General features: G+C 38.9%; 1 protein-coding gene across 2 annotated transcripts in view; it reads left to right on the top strand.

Moving 5' to 3' along the window:
• Positions 1–7685, top strand: part of Ing3 (inhibitor of growth family member 3) — a 30214-nt gene extending 22529 nt beyond the window's left edge. For both annotated transcript variants that reach the window (XM_037203495.1, XM_028873008.2), the window contains exons 10-12: positions 1348–1549; positions 3110–3148; positions 5226–7685. In XM_037203495.1, the coding sequence (XP_037059390.1) occupies positions 1348–1549; positions 3110–3148; positions 5226–5342 (358 nt within the window). In that variant the 3' untranslated portion in view covers positions 5343–7685. The remainder of the gene's footprint in view (positions 1–1347; positions 1550–3109; positions 3149–5225) is intronic.
• Positions 7686–15523: the final 7838 nt, after the last annotated feature.

The raw sequence follows: 15523 nt of genomic DNA, 5'->3' as shown, positions 1-15523 counted from the left end.
GTGTGAACTGTGGAAATGAAAACTCATCATTTGCCACTATTCATCTAAGGTAATGGATACACCAAGTACTTATGCATACTGAAAATTCAAGCCAAGCATGATGATGCTCATCTGTATGCCTAGCACTTGGAAGGCAGAGGCAGGAAGATTACCTCAAATTCAAGGCCAGCCTAGTCTACACAGGGAGTTGAGGCCACAAGGCTACAGAGGAGACCCTTTGTCTGAAGATATAAAAGGGATAAATGCTAGGCCAAAAGAATTAATTATCTCACAAGAAAATAGCCCGCAGAATCAGCTAACGAGGGCTCATAGGGTCTCAGAGACTGGACCTACAAGCAGGGAGCCTGTTTGAGTCTGACCTAGGTCCTCTGCATTTGTGTTATTGTTGTGCAGCTTAGTGGTTTTGGGGACTCTTAATAGTGGGAACCGAGGCTGTCTCTGATTCGTTTGTCTGCTTTGGGACCCTTTTCCCCTTCTAGGTTGCCTCATCCAGTCTTAATATGAGGGGCTATGCCTAGTCTTAGTGCAACTTGATATGCTGTGTTAGGTTGATACCTCTGGAAGGCCTGCCCTTTTCTGAAGGGAAACTGAGGAGGAGTGGATCTGCAGGAGACGGGAAGGAGAACTACAGTTGGAATGTAATATATGAGAGAAAAATAAATAAAAAAGAAAAGAAAGGAATTATCTAATAATTATATTTTAATTTTATTTTTAAATGTATTGTTTCTCTACAAAATTCCTGAAAGAATGATCAATGTAAAATATCCACAGAACTATTATATATATACCTTAAAAATTGATATAATTGCCCAAATTTAATTTAACGCCTTATAATAAGTTTCTGCACTTAGAACTCTAGAATAGAGTTGGTGGTGAACAATTCATGAATTTTGATACTCTCAACTTTGACATTCTATGCTTGGTAGGCATAGGGCACATGCCCCTGATGTTTGTTAGAAAGATTTTTACCAAATACTTTGGTATATTTGTATTTAGGGTTTTGATGAGAACTGTTCAGTTTACTGTAAAAATATAATGTGAGATAGTGTAGCTATTCTTGAACACTGCCAAAAGTTTTAAGTCAATAGTAGATAGTAACTTTAATTTAGAAATTATTTTTAAAAGTTGAAACATTTTAAGAGAATTTTCTTGTATTTATTTTTAAAATAAACTATTGAAAACAATGTAGCTTTTCCTTGCTCTGGGAAGTTGCTTCTGTATGAGATTCTTTAACGTAGCATCAGGCATGGATGTATCCTTTTCTTTCATGTCAGTTACTAGTAGTCACCCTTAGGGGACCTCTCCTGATGAGCAAAGAAGACTGATCTTTCTTTAATTGTTTTCCAGAAACAACACGAAGTCTTCAAGCCAGCAGTCATCCTCCTCCTCCTCCTCTTCCTCCTCTTCTTCCTTATCTTTATGTTCTTCATCTTCAACTGTAGTACAGGAAGTCTCCCAGCAAGCAACAGTAGTGCCCGAATCTGATTCCAACAGTCAAGTTGACTGGACTTATGACCCCAATGAACCTCGATATTGCATCTGTAATCAGGTAAAAATGTGGGCCTGTCTATAAAAGTGCAGTCTGAATAAACAAGAAGGAAGATAACGGTTTCATTTTCAGCACATTTTTATTCTGGCTAAAATCAAGATGACTTACTTGCAAAATTTTCCTCTTATAAAAGTAGCATATTTGCTGTAAATACCAAGAATATAAAGAAGCATGTGAGTGACATAGAATGTCAGCCTTCCAATACAGTCAGTGGTGAGATAATTGGATGTCACACCACTATGTACTTTGCGTATATGTTGGCTGATATAATATACTACTGGCCAAGTGGCTTACCAAGCAGAGACTCATCTCATGGTTCTGGAGACTGGGAGAGCCAAGACTCTGGCACTTGTTGACTAGCTTCCTGGTAAGGCCACTTTTATAGTTTGAAGACAGTTACCTGTGTATTCATGGGGAGACAGGGACACCATATTGTGCAGATATACAAGCATGTGCCAGCTTCATTTTTTTCTTCTCGTATAACCACTGGAACCATCAGATTCTGGCTTTACTTAACCATAACCACTCCTCACAGGCCCACTCATCAGTTACAAGGGGTTATGGCTTCAAAATAGGAATTTTGAAGAATACAAACATTCATTCCATACCAGTTATGTACATATAATATATATGGGTATATGGACGTGGCATGTTTGTATGCCTGTAACTATCTATTGCTCACTAAACAAGGTTCTTATTAACATTTTTTTCAATGTTTGCTCTCATGCTTTGCACCATAATTTATTTAGTCTATCCCTAGCTGTAGATTATGTTACAGTTCTCATTTCTTTTAAATAACAAGTATTATGAACATCATTTTCAACATAATTGCTTTTATACTAACTTTATATTAATCCATTCAAATACAATGATGTTATAAATGTTTGATACAGTCTACCAAGATACACATCTATTTCTGCTACCTAAAATTGATATGCACAGCATTTTCTAAAGCTTAGTTCAGCACTAAGTATTATTTTCTCTTAAATGCAATGCACCAATTTGAACTTTTGTATGAATGATTGTTTTAGTTGACTTTAGTATGTGTGCCTTTTAAAACCATTTTATATTCTTATAAATTAACTTCTAGCAGAGTTGGCTATATTTTCTGTTGTTTTGTTATGTATGTTATTAATTTTGAGAGGCTCTATCTCAAAGAAACTATGTGGAGGGTCATTGAGGACATCTGCTGTCTCCTTCTGGTCTCAGTAGCAGACTCTGTTGATGCAGAAGTGACCCAGGAGGATATAAAACCAATCAGGTGGTCGATAGCCAGAAAGAAACTTTAGTTTTCCCATAAGGACCACAACCACAAATCTGACTCCCACTCTGTGTGGCTTATGTAGTGAATTCTTTCAGATTTCCAAAGAGCAGGTGGTTTCTGGGCCTATCCCCTTGTCCCATAGTCTTTTAAGAAAGATAACAAAATCACCCTATTCCCAGCTCCTTCATTGTATTTTCAGTGAGTTTCTCTCTGTTCTCTGACATCATAAATACCTAATTTAGATTCAGTGCTTATTACATAGTTATAATTAGTTTGTCTAATTTTCTTTCAACTAGGTATCCTATGGCGAGATGGTGGGATGTGATAACCAAGATGTGAGTATTGCATTTTTCTATTTGGAATGTAAAAAGTTGTTGATAATTGAGTATTTGTCTTATTAACTGTATCTTCCGATCTGAAAATCAGGTTTTCATTTATGATAGCTACATTCTTCTGATCGGAGTATCTACATATCCACAGCAGGACCATGTCCCTTCATGAGTTCCCTGCTTAACTTTTTTTAAGGGAGTGTTACAATGTTAAGTTTAGATTAAATTCTCGAGAGTTACTTCTAGCAGTTCTAAGTGCTTCCCTTTCTTTCTGCTAAAGATACTGTGATTTCTAAAGTCCAGGCCGTTTACCACATTGAAGAAATGAGACTTTAAAGTCCTCCATTCTTTTTTTTTTTTTTTTGGTTTTTTGAGACAGGGTTTCTCTGTGTAGCTTTGCGCCTTTCCTGGAACTCACTTGGTAGCCCAGGCTGGCCTTGAACTCACAGAGATCCGCCTGGCTCTGCCTCCCGAGTGCTGGGATTAAAGGCGTGCGCCACCACCGCCCGGCAAAGTCCTCCATTCTTGTAAGCAGAGGAAGCCTGGGAACAAGGTGGACCTAATGTGGGTTATTTCCTCGGTTATCGCAGCCCTCAGCATTCCCTCCACCAGAGACTCATGCTGGGACGAGCCGTCTCTAATGGGGAAATGGGGAGATTTGAAGGAAGGCATTCCTGCTTCCTTCCCTAGGAAACTGTAGTTACTTGATAAGGATGCCCTGACGAAGAGCAGCTTTTGGGAGAGAAAAGGGGTTTGGGGCTTACAGTTCCAGAGGAATCCAGTGCATCTTGGCAGGGGAGGCACAGTAGCAGGACCTTGTGGTTGGCCTGGCAGTCCAGAAGCTGCCTGGTAATCAACAGTTCACCCCCACACAGGAGACAGAAAGTGAGACAGCAGGCAGAAGTAGTAGCAGGCTATAGAACCCCAAACCTGTCCTCAGGGAAGTATTTCCAGCAAGGCTCCCTCTCCTAAAGGTTCTAGAAACTTCCTAAATGGTGCTACCAGCTGGGGACCAACTGTTCAAACCCCGGAGCTTCTCAGGAAAATTTCATGTTCAAACCACGGCAGGGACTTAATTTTGGTTAAAGATACGTGTTTGACTAAATACTGAGCAGATTTTTGTCAGTGGTTTTGACTCATTCCTTGCCTGCCTTACAGCAGGGCCCCTTTTGTTCCTCTCCTACTTCAGAGGAGTAGCTGGAACCCTCTGGCAGTGGTGACACCAGTGGTGTCGGAATCCCAATGTTAACAAGAGTGGAATTTGTAAAACGGTCTGAGGAATACCAAAGATTGGCTTGACACAGTGACAGTCGTGTGTGTTTCTTCCCTGACAGGGTGGGAACAGTGTGCTCCCCAACCGCCCTGTGCAGTCACGTGTGTGTGTGTGTGTGTGTGTGTGTGTGTGTGTGTGTGTGTATGTGTGTGTGTGTGTGTGTGTGTGTGTGTGTGTGTGTGTGTAGGGGGGATGTTCAAAGCAGTGCCCCCCCCCCAATTTCCAGAGCTAGTGAAGATGCTGACTGGGAGTCCATGTCCTCTGGGGTCCCTCTGGTTCCTCCTGTGCTCTTGTGGGTGTCATGACTCCTGTGGAAAGAAGAGTTTCGGAATGTTTCACAGAGTTTTTCTCCCTGTCTCTGAATGGAGCGCCAGAAAGGAAGCACAGCTGTCCCACTTGATGTCTTTAGTTACAGCTAACTCATTCCACTTCCTAGAACACTTAGGTCTGAATATCTTAAAATCTTCAGTGTACTTACTTTCCTTCTTCGTATAAGATTCGTCTCTTTTGTCTTTGGAAGATGGCTCTGTCTAGCGGTCCAAGTAGATGACAGTGAGTGAATGTTCATTCTTTAGTGTTCAGATTGTAGAGTCCATGAGCCTCCTTACCAAAGAAGCATCCTTTCTCTGTGCTTCCAATTCTCGGTCCATGAGGCAGATCAGTTGAACTCAGTAACCTCTAAGGCACTGCGGGGATCAAGAAATATGATTGCACGGATCTCACTTTGGTTATTGAAATACTCTGTCTCCTGAGCACTTTTTCCATCTATTCTTTAGAAGTCCCAACACTTTTTTTCACTTTGTTTCCCAGTGCCCGATAGAGTGGTTCCACTATGGGTGTGTTGGCTTGACAGAAGCCCCGAAGGGGAAGTGGTACTGTCCACAGTGCACCGCTGCCATGAAGAGGAGAGGCAGTCGACACAAATAGAGCTGCTGCTTCCCTGGAGGAAGGAAGAGCTTCAGCGTGGCATTTTTTACGGGACTCAGAAAGTCAGACACGAGAAAGAAGAGACGACTCATTTCTAGGCAACCACTTAAAGGATTTACATAGACAATCCTATAAGATCTTGAACTTGAATTTTATGAGTTGTATTTTAATAATGTAAGTAAATTATTTATGCACTCCTGGTGTGCTAAGAATATTATTCCAGTTAGCCTTGGATTATTTCTGTGGCCAACATATGCAGACATTTGTACTCCTCAACCATTTTCTCAAAGTAATGGGCATTCTATAATTTAAACTTCAAAGAATTCCAACGATGAAGATTTTAAGAAAGTATTTTATATTCAACAGGTATATTCTGCTGCATGTACTGTACTCCAGAGCTGTTATGTTACACTGTATATAAATGGTTGCAAAAAAAACAAAAACAAAAAAACAAAAAAAAAGTCAGTCCTTCTAAAAAGGATTTACGATAATGGTTTTTAAGATGCCTTTATAATAAGCTTTGTTTCTTTGTGAAACTCATTCAGCAGGCTGAAGGGATTGGTTCATGTCATAAAGTGGGCTGGTGTCCTCTAGAGTACCTGGGTACATAAACAGAAACTCCTGTGGGTGAGACCTGATTGGTGCCATTAGTCTATGTGTTCTGCATCCAGACAGAGTGCAGCTCAAGAGGGTGGGGGTGGGGCCTATGGGGGAAAGGGCGTTAAAGTGATACATTTTTATACCAAATGTGTTTATTTTTTTGTGCGAGTAATCCTTAAATTGGAATTGTATTAGGTGTTAAAATAAAGTTTTTAAAAAAATAACTTGTATTTATACTTTACACACTTAATTATGAAAATTTCTTAATTGCAATTTATTTCTAATTTTCATAATCTAAAAAAGATTAGTGGTTAGCATGCAGAATGCTATGTAATCTATGATTTCTATAATAATGGTTGGAAATTGTGTTATGAGAATAAGGGAAGGACATTTTTAATGTAAATTGGAAGTGTCAAATGTATTTTTCTAAGATATTTCTCTGGCTTTGCTTTGAATCTAAGGGTTTAAAAAGAAACCTAATTACAGCAGATAAGTGGAAATAATGACTGTAGATGTTTGGATTGGAATCAGTGTGGCCAGTATGACTAAAGAGACCTTAAACTTCAGCTCTGTGTTTAATTCTATGATACCGTGATGTGGCAGTTAATTCAAGTCTTTATCACCCTGGGCTTCATGAAACCAAAGTACTGCTTGTTGTAGATGTCTTCAGAGCACTCCTAAGGTCTTCTTCTATAGGTGCTAATGACTGATGGACTGTACATAGTGGAGGGTTCCTTTAAAATACCTTCTGGATGATGGGTAGGAAAAATTGTTGAAACTTCAAAGATAGTTATTATATCATACTTCCTTTTTATTGAAATGTATGAAATCCATCAGATTTGTGTTTTAATGAAGCCCACTTGTGAATCTTTTAGAACTTAATCAAAAGACAGTGTTAAATCTATGTAGTGCTACCTAAAGGGTAGAGCTTTAATACATCTGAGGAGCTTTGTTCAGCTCTAAGATCCTGTGATGCGGAACTGCCACAGGCTACTTTATAACTGTTGTTGGCCCCAAAGACAGGTTCATATGGTCCTTAGTATTTTATATCATCAAATGTGTTATGATTTCATGATAGTGTTTTCATGGAGATTTCATAGGCCTTGAGTAATGTATAACAATTGTGTTCTGTTAGCTCAGTCGTGTGCTATCTGGAGATTCTTAGATGAAAGGCATTTACATCCTGTAGTCACACAGTGTGGCTATTCCAAACTCATTGACTCTATGAGAACTGGCTAGAGGAAGTCACCTTATTTTGAGAGAAAGTTCCTTGTCAAGTCAGGAGCATCCCTGAATTCATTCACTTCTCAAGTTCTGCCTACTGAGTCACTTAGAAAACACATTAGCAAGCTTTGAGACCAGGAATTGATTCTCTTACCAACTGTATATAAAGAAATACACCAAAATTTTACATTAAATACTTAGAAATGAGTAGAACCTGTCACTAAATGGTATAGCTGTGTATATGTGTAGTGTATACATACATACATGGCCAAGCATGGAACTACCTCATTAAAGCATCACGGCCAGCAATTAACATTCTGTGTTACATTTACACCAAGAACATGCAGAATCTTTGTTGTACAAAACTTGTGTAACAGTGGGTGGCACAAAAGGCCCAAGTGTGAGTTCACAGTTTATAGGTGGTGAAAAAAAAAAAAAATGAGGCCTTACTGCTGTAGTGTATATTTAAATGTTCATGGTGACACATTTGAAGCAATAAATGGCTTAATTCAATGCCTACATGAAGCTGAGTGTTCGATAACCTTACAATCATTCTTTTTTAAGGGTAGCCAAAGTTTTGGCTCATTTCTTCCTTAAAGCACACTTAACGTATTTTAGATTTATAACGATGTTAGGTTTGTATAATGTTGGTCCTTTGCTCCTGGACTTTAGAAATAGTTTTCTTTATTCAATTAATTAACTTTAATCTTACACAACTATTGTCTGTTAAACTTGGATTATAAGAGGCAAGCTCCTTGGATATGTGGATACTGAAGTTTTCTTTCGCACATTTAAAAAAAAACAAAAAAACCCTTTCAGCAAACAGGCTTTAAGAGAAAATAACTCAAAAATATCTGTATAAATTTATAAATGTTGAGCACTTAGGTGCCTAGAATGACATTAAGGAATGTGTCTTCTGGTGAGAGAAAGGATGGAAGACGTCACGCTGACGAATAATTGCAGTATCTTGGTAATGCTACGGTGAATATAAGAAGCACGGTGGGAGCGTTGGGAGGCAGGGAAATTGATTATTGCAGTAGAGAGGGAGCCCAAAGGATGAATATTTGAACTGTTCCCTAAAGACCAAGCGTATGCATTCTAGGAACACCAGTGATCTGCAATGTGTAGACCGAAAGTAGATAGGTACAGTGTCCAGAAGAATCCAGAGGCTGAGCAACAGTTGGTTTAAGAAGGGCATTTTACTTAACCAAGGGATAGTTTGTAATAGCAGGGGGGATATTTAGCTATTGTTCCTTGACCATAATAATGATTAAAAATCATTGATAACAATTAAAAAGCATGGATATCTTCAAAGTAGCCTGTAGCTTGGAAATTGGTAACTGTTAAATTTAAGCTAGATATTTACACTTTTTAAAAAATGTTATGTGTGGGGACGTACAAACTGCAGTGTGCACATAGAGCTCAGAGGACAGCTTTGTGGAGCTGGTTCTGGTAGCAGGCTTTCTTGGCCCGCCAGCCCCCAAATCATGACACGGAGACATTATTAGTAATGAATGCTCACCTTATTTTATGTTTGTCCCCCTAGCTCTTAAACTTAGTTGAACCTGTTTCTCTTCATCTTCATTTTGCCTTCAGGTGTTTTAACTTTCATTCTGTGTGCCTTTCGTTTCTGCTTCTATGTGTCTGGCTGGTTAATGGCTGGCTGCCTGGCTGGCTGGCTCTGGGTGTCTCCTGCTCTTTTATCCTTGTTCTCTCTTCTTTCTTGTTCCTAACCTAGAGTCCTCCTCCTATTTATTCTCTCTGCCCACCAGTCCTGCCTGTCCCTCTACTGCCTATTGGCTGTTCAGCTTTTTATTGGACCAATCAGGTGCCTTAGACAGGCAATGCAATACCTCTTTACGTCATTAAACAAATGCAGCTTAAACAAATGTAACACATCTTTGACTAGCTAAAGTGATACTCCACAGCAGGCTCTCTCCTTCTGCTTAGATATGGGTTCTGGGGATCCGAACTCAGGCCACCAGGCTTGCAGGCAAGCATCTTTACCTGCTCATCCATCTGGCTAACTCCACCCTCAGTTGTTGAACACCAATCAGAGTTGCAAGTCAAGATTTGTAAGTCGCTTTATTTACAGGAGAATCTAAATTGTAGAATTAGGTTTTGATTTGGACCTAATAAAATATTTGTGATTTGATTCTGTTAGAGAAATATTGATTTAAAGAGGAGTTGGCTTTAGGGTTTTGTTTTTAATTGAGGTTTGATAAGGAAGGACTATATTCCTTTCTGCTTGTTTTAAGGTAGTAAGCCACATATGCATTGTGAGTTAATTTTCTAACTATTTGTTACAAGCTTCAGCATGATTAGAATTCTTATTTGGAAGAACTTTAATCATTTCCTTACTATAATCTGCAGAGCCATAGAATTCAGCTTGGGGTTAATCCAGTCTTCCTTTTTACTTTCTTCACTCCTAACAAGGGAAACTTAGAGGAGAACATTATGATTCATTTTTGTTTTTCTGTTGCTTAACAACAACCTGGACATTTGCTGGGACATAGAGCTGGTGTGAGGAGCAAGGTTGGGGGTGGGCGTGAGTGTTGATATGTTCTCATGCCCATGTCTACTCGCCATTTTAGGAAGGAAGAATCACTCCGCTTAGGAAGCTGTGTGGCTGCTAGTGGTTTTTGTTTTTTTTTTGTTTTGGTTTTTCGAAACAGGATTTCTCTGTGTAGCTTTGTGCCTTTCCTGGAACTCACTCGGTAGCCCAGGCTGGCCTCGAACTCACAGAGATCCACCTGCCTCTGCCTCCTGAGTGCTGGGATTAAAGGCGTGCGCCACCAACCGTCAGGTTGGTCGAGAGCTAGTTTTAAAGATGAGCTCATTTAAAGCACTCACAGTTCTTAGTACAGTAGCAGGAAAACAAAAACACAACAAACAACCCCAGTAGCCATGGCTTCATTCTTGGCATTGTTAGATATGCACAGCAGAGGCAGTCTCAACACTGGGACATTATTAAAATAGGGACAATTGTGGTAGGTGTCCAGTGACAGGAAGTGGCTGTACTTGTTAAATGCAGTGTAATAGTTCAGCCAGGAGTGAATGCTTCTGTGTAATCCTGAGTGGAAACACGAGACATCTGCTAAAAGCTGGTGGTAGGCTTTAGTGTGTCTTCCTCAGTATGTCACATCAGAATTTACCAAAGTATACATGTCCCTGTCCTTGAAGCGTTTGTATGTGGCTCTGGAATGAACCAACTCTCTCGAGTGTGAGGGACTGATTATAAAGACAACTTGTTATGGACTTCCAGTTTGCACAGAGTGCTTTTCTTTTACTGGTGTTTGTCATTTGCAGATGTTTTAAACAGAAGTCCAGTTTTCTATTGAAAAGTAACTAAGCGTATGTGTTGATCTTATGCTTTGAATTAGAAATGGAAGGGATCTTTATGTCATGGTCCCTTGATGGAAGAGCCACATTCTGTCCATGAATGCTACCTTCTTATCCACTCGGATTTCCCAAATCAAGGCCAGCATTCGTGAGCCACTGGACGACCTATTCCACCACTCTACACCACGCATACACTTCAACTTGTGACAAGTTGAGTGCTGTAAAAGTCTCAAAATATGGAAATAAATGCCTGGATCACACAAAAGAAAAAGAAAGATGGATGGGAAGGGAGGAAGAGAAAGAAAAGCCAAAGAGGGAAGGATGGAAGAAAAAGCAAAACTGTATAGCTGTTTTTATAACATTATAATGTTTAGTTTCTAAGGAATCCTATATTGCAGATCTATAGAAAAGACAAATGAGGTTTCTATTGGGGATGTAATTTGATATTTTTACATAACAAAAACTAAATATATTAATAGTTTCTATACTATTGAACTGTTAAGAACAAATTCTGGCTTCTTGTCAGTGTGTAAATGTCTGTCCTAAGGAAAGTTAAACAAATAGTATCGTTCATTGACTAAGTGGTACCCATCCTGGGTGCCCAGTGAATATTTCCCTTTTATCTGTTTATCTGTCTGTCCATCCAGCTCCATCCATAGACATATGTGTATGTAATATCTACATGGTTTTAGTTTTTTTGTTTGTTTGATTTGGTATTTTGAGACAGGGCCTCTCTCCATCGTTCAGGCTGGTATTCACTACGTAGCACCAGCTGGCCTAGGATTTGTGCTGATTTTCCTGAGTCAGACTCCTGAGTGCTTGGATTCCAGACAAGTACCACCATACCCAGCTTATATATAGTTTAAAAGATGCAAATGTGAAAGGCATTTAAGATGCTTAAAAGAAGCTCTATATCCATAATTAACACTGGAGAGGAAAGGATCTATATAATTATACCCAGGAAGTTGCTAAAATCACAGAGAAGCTGGCCATGCCTCTGCTGATGTACTCACTATCCTAATGTGAGGAATGCAGCCACACATAGGAATTACACAAGTGTCCCTCCAGTTAAATGTGAAATTTTCCATCCTCAGCACTTTCTGGCATTTTTTTTTTCTGCCAATGATTGTTTTGGAGCAGTCTTCATTAGAGGAGAGACTTAACAACTATGGGCTTCTGTACTAAAAGTCAGTGCCCAAAGTATCCCCTTGCCAGTTGTGACAACCAAAAATGTTTCTAGAAACAACTAAATGTTCCTTGGGGAAGAAACTGTCTCCCTGAATCAAATATCATGAAATAACTAGGAAAACAATGGGAATAGTGATACACAGTATTTTAATCAGTAATCTGTACGTTTCCACAGTGCAAATTTTAGAGCAATCCCTTGCAAGTAGACAGTTTGATACAACAGAAGCATAGAGATAGGCAAAATAGTTTTCAACATGAAGCAACTTACACACTGTCCAGGTGCATTATTAGCACAGTATGAAATAAAATACAGCACATAGTGATGCAAATAAATCTGGTGCCAGTGCAAGTTAATTCAAAATGCCATAAAGAGACAGTTGTGGAAAGTGACTGATTGAAACTTATGAACTAAGCAGTTGACTCATCTTTAAAAGGTAGCACCAAGTGTTCACTTAAGGAATCCCCAGAGTGATGTGTGGTTTGCAAGCACTGCTCTAGGGGGAAATCTAAAATCAGTAGCATTTGCCTCAAAGGCTTCCATCTATCAGGACAGATTCTTCATCTTGCATTGTACAGATCGCAAGATATGCCTATTTAAATGAACAAAAAAAATGTAAGCAGTATGACCATGAAGAAGTTGAGCCGCATTTACTCCTGTGTATAAATTGGACAGACACTGGGTGAGCAGGCAGTGATGTAGTGTGCCTTCTTACCTTTTCACATGATTCTCAGATCTTTGTCGCATTAAAAATTCTCTTACATTAAAATCCGTATCTTGAAAAAAAGTGGCTCCACATGGTGATTTGGAAAGAAGCAAGTTGAAATGAAAGGAAATTAAACATGTTCAAATATTGACTACATTAAACATCCAAACACAAACAAAAAGGGCTTTGTTTTAGTGTTACATGCCTTAGGATTTTATTGACTAATGTCCCTGCACATCCAGAACCACATATGAACCTAGCTGTGGATAGTTCTGTCCTCCTGAACAAGAGATGAAAGCCCTTCAGTTTAAATGAAAGGATGCATGATGCTAAATCTGAAATAGAATCATAATCTCTGCATGCAAAGCTTTGTTTAGAATACCTAATGAGGTACATTTGTGTATATTAGTGGAGGGTAGCATCTGCCTCCTAAGGAACAAAGGGTGTTGGAAGAATATATATCACATTAAATTTTCTATTCAATTTGTATATATTTTGCACCTCAGAGAAGAACCCATGACCTTGACTGGTGTTATTTTTATTCCACTTGAAATAGAAAGGAGATTTGAGTTTGTATGTTTACAATGAAAATTGGTAAAAATAGCTCTATTGTCAGGTTCATCATATCCCTCCATTAAGAAACTTCTTGGATACCCAAGGTTTGCCTATGAAGACCATATCAATTTAAATTTGGAAATTACTAAAACCATCTTTCATCTGTAACTGATACTTTGCCAGCTTTATTTTTAGTGGTTCCCCATTAGAATGTCAAGTCCATGGTTTGCCTTTGGTGGCAATTGAAATTATCAAGACTTCAGAGCCAGTTGAGAAATGGCCCCTGTTCTGACGCTTTCCTTACCACTTCCTGAAAGATAGGAACTCCGTATTTTTTTTTCTCCATGACAGAGAATGCATGGCTTGTCTTCACTTCAGCTGTATGTGCCAGGTCATTTCCTTTTCTTCCTGGGCTTATTGATAAGGCACATTTCCCACAAGGTGAGTCCATGTCAGCAGCCCTGACCAATACAGTGACATTTGCTAATCTGAAACTGGCCTCCTAAGAGATAATCAATTTTTTCCTGTTCCTCTTGTGTTAGTGAGATTCGGAGGAGCCTGGTGGATATCTAAGAGTGTATGAAGTCATCAAATGTCTTAGTGGAAACTGAGAAATGATAGAAAGTTGTATGAGTGAGATGTAAGCTTTAATGCATTAGCGCACTGAGATCTTAAAATTGTTAAGTCATCCTTCTTGGACCAATTACTGTGTCTGCCGTACTCCAGTCATTTATAGTATTTGTCACATGTCTTCTGTTTTCCATAGTGTCTAGGATGCCTTTTGAACAGATTTAATATATGACTCATAATTTAAAACTAACAACTTATGTTTAGAGTTTATTGGGAAAATTCCAGAATGAACATTGCCAAGAGATGATAGGAGCTAAGAAGGCAGTCTCATTTTCAAAGGACGAATCACTGCTAATAGCATTCCCAAGAGTTGACTTGCAACATCACCATGAATATCTGCAACCAGATTTTACACTATCATGAACAAGGTCCTTCTTGTAGAGAAAAGCTATCCCCTGAAGAAAGCCATCAGAGTCCAGAAGACTGCAACAGAGAGGATGTTCATGTTGAAATGTGTCACAAGAAGCAAAACTTTTGGATCACCATGCAACCTTTGAGGCCATCTATTGATCATGATGCCCCTGGTTTATGATGAAGTTGAGATTCAGATATAGATATAAATATAGTTAGATAGATAGATAGATAGATAGATATCTTTCTAAAGTTCTCGACCCAATGCAAGAATCTTCTTAAACATATTTTTATCTACAGTTTTAAAAATTAATACCTTACAATGCAATTTTCATAATTCCATATTTGGAGAACTGAAATGGGAGATTTACTAGTCTGAGTTATAAAGCAAGTTCCTCGTCTGCATGTCTCAAAAACAAAACAAAACAAAAACCAAGTATTGGGTATAGCTCAGTGGTAGAGTGCTTACCTAGCATGTGCAAGGCTATGCATTTTATTCCCAACACCATAAAACAAGCAAAAAGCCTTCAGAAATTATTAGAGTCAAACTCAATACCTCAGATCCATACCCCAAACCAAAAGTAGCTAGATGTGCAATGAAAGATCTTGTTTTATGTGTTGGAAAGGTCACTGAAAGTTTTGTTTTGTGGTAGATTGTTCTATTTTGTACAACTTTTGAATTAGAATATGTTTGCCACTCTATTGTCTCAGTGCTGCTAAATTCCTAATTTTAAAGACTGATTTTTTTAAGTGGGAAAGGTACTTTATGAACTAGATGCACAAAAGCATCCAATCTGAAACAATGCCAGAAACCCCAGTTCATACCCTCCTACTTCCATCATTGAGCCAATATATTCTGTCTTTATTGTTTCCTGTGCAGACTCCTCCAACATAACTCTGCTTAGCCTTCCATTCAAAATTATCTACTATATAAGGAGGTCAAAGAACTCAAAGACAAAAACAAAAACAAAAAACTCAGTTGAAAAAACTTGGCTGCATTTAGGCATTTGTCAAAAGAAGACATCAAAACACTTGCTAATATAGAGGAGAATGACCAGCTTTTCTAATAACAGGGAAATACAAATCAAAGCCATAGCAAGAAGTCACCTCACCCTGTTAAAATGGCTTTTACAGAAGGCAAAACTTACAAGTACGGTAAGAAGGTGGAGTGTTGGTAAGAATGTCAATTACTACAGCTACGGGCAAAGGTTTGCAGGTTCATCAAAAATTTAAAAATAGAAATACTAAATAGTCACTCCATGCCATTGCTGGGTATAAAAATCAAAAGATACAAGACAGTATGTTTAAAGGGCACCCACACTCTTGTTTACTGCATTATTTACAACAGTCAAGGATGAACTGATGTGTGAAGACAATGAGGTATGGATACAGGTGAGGGCCCACAGAGGCTTCCCAGTAAGGCCTTACTCAAGGTCAGAAAGTCTGAGCTTGGTTTGCCCTGCAGGGCTGTATAATGGGATGATTTGGTCACTGGTGTGGTTATCAGGTGTTTCGAAGGGTCTACACTTGGCTGTACATTGTACTTTGATCTTGAAAGGGGAAGTCTTTTGCCTTGCCCCTTGGCAT

Source organism: Peromyscus leucopus, chromosome 3 (genome assembly GCF_004664715.2).
Source record: "Peromyscus leucopus breed LL Stock chromosome 3, UCI_PerLeu_2.1, whole genome shotgun sequence".
Taxonomy (NCBI): Eukaryota; Metazoa; Chordata; class Mammalia; order Rodentia; family Cricetidae; genus Peromyscus; species Peromyscus leucopus.
This window is presented reverse-complemented; position numbering and strand designations above follow the sequence as displayed.